Below are 1,162 nucleotides of genomic sequence, written 5' to 3'. Positions count from 1 at the left end.
ATTATTGAGAAGCGATTTTCGTTTCTAACACCCACCAAGTGACCCAGTGTGTGGGATCTTCCCATCCCCCACCCAGTGACCCAGTGTGTGGGACCTTCCCTTCCCCCCCACCCAGTGACCCAGTGTGTGGGATCTTCCCCTCCCCCACCCAGTGACCCAGAGTGTGGGATCTTCCCCTCCCCCACCCAGTGACCCAATGTGTGGGACCTTCCCTTCCCCCACCCAGTGACCCAGTGTGTGGGATCTTCCCATCCCCCACCCAGTGACCCAGTGTGTGGGACCTTCCCTTCCCCCCGACCCAGTGACCCAGGGTGTGGGATCTTCCCCTTTCTCCCACAGAGAGGGTCGTTATTTGGATGAAGCGATGAATCCCTCATCCTCCTGGATTGTTACTCTCCGGGGACAGATTTTCAGAGGCTCTGTGTTTTTACCTTCATTAGTGGTACATGGGCAGAAGTAAGGATAGAGTTTCTCAGTGAATGTCCCAGTGAAAGTGTAGATATGGCTCTTGTTCTCTGAGTTATAAAAGGACACCTTCCCTCCCTCATAATCCAGACAGACTTGGACCTTCCTCGGACTCACACTCAGCTCTAACCATTTCCATGGTTCCTCACAAGCCTTGTATTTATTCCCCTCTCTCAGCACCAGGGCCCAGTATCCACTACCTGGAGTCAGGAAGATTGTCCCCTTCCTGTTGGTGGACTCCTTGGCCACACCCACATCCCACGCAGTCTCATTCCCCACCTCCACCTCCCAGGAATGTTTCCCTGATGTGAATCCCTCTGATCCCAGGACACAGCCACAGGAATCAAATCTCTCCGGATTGTCGGGAAGTTGCTCCCGATTCCCGGTGTATCTCACGGTGCTCAGGTCCTCAGACAGGAGAAGGGCAGGATGGGCTGTATTAGGGTCCAAGGTGACTGGAGCTGGGAACAGAGGGACAACAATAAAATGTTAGTCACACTCACTGTAACTCTCACAGCCGCTTAGTGACTGGGAACATCAGCAACGATCCAGGATTAGAAATTCATCCCCAGGGAAGGAGTTAAACAGCACTTGGGATAGATCCTGCAATGAGGCTGAGGAAACCCCGTTACAGAGAGAGGGTGGGACAGAGAGAGTGAGAAAGAGTGTGTCACAGAGAGAGAGAGAGAGGGGGAGA

At 53.4% G+C, this 1,162-nt stretch overlaps 1 protein-coding gene across 1 annotated transcript; it reads right to left on the bottom strand.

Annotated features, from left to right (window-relative positions):
* Positions 1 to 271: 271 nt before the first annotated feature.
* LOC122544923 (zinc-binding protein A33-like) lies at positions 272 to 936 on the bottom strand (the record flags this gene model as incomplete). The annotated part of the gene is made up of 1 exon (XM_043684189.1): positions 272 to 936. A coding segment is annotated over one exon (588 nt), but the record flags the coding sequence as incomplete, so codon positions are not given.
* Between the last annotated feature and the right edge of the window lie 226 nt (positions 937 to 1,162).

Source organism: Chiloscyllium plagiosum, unplaced genomic scaffold, assembly GCF_004010195.1.
Source record: "Chiloscyllium plagiosum isolate BGI_BamShark_2017 unplaced genomic scaffold, ASM401019v2 scaf_26853, whole genome shotgun sequence".
Taxonomy (NCBI): domain Eukaryota; kingdom Metazoa; phylum Chordata; class Chondrichthyes; order Orectolobiformes; family Hemiscylliidae; genus Chiloscyllium; species Chiloscyllium plagiosum.
The sequence above is the reverse complement of the archived record's forward strand: the minus strand, read 5'-3'. Positions and strand labels throughout refer to the sequence as shown.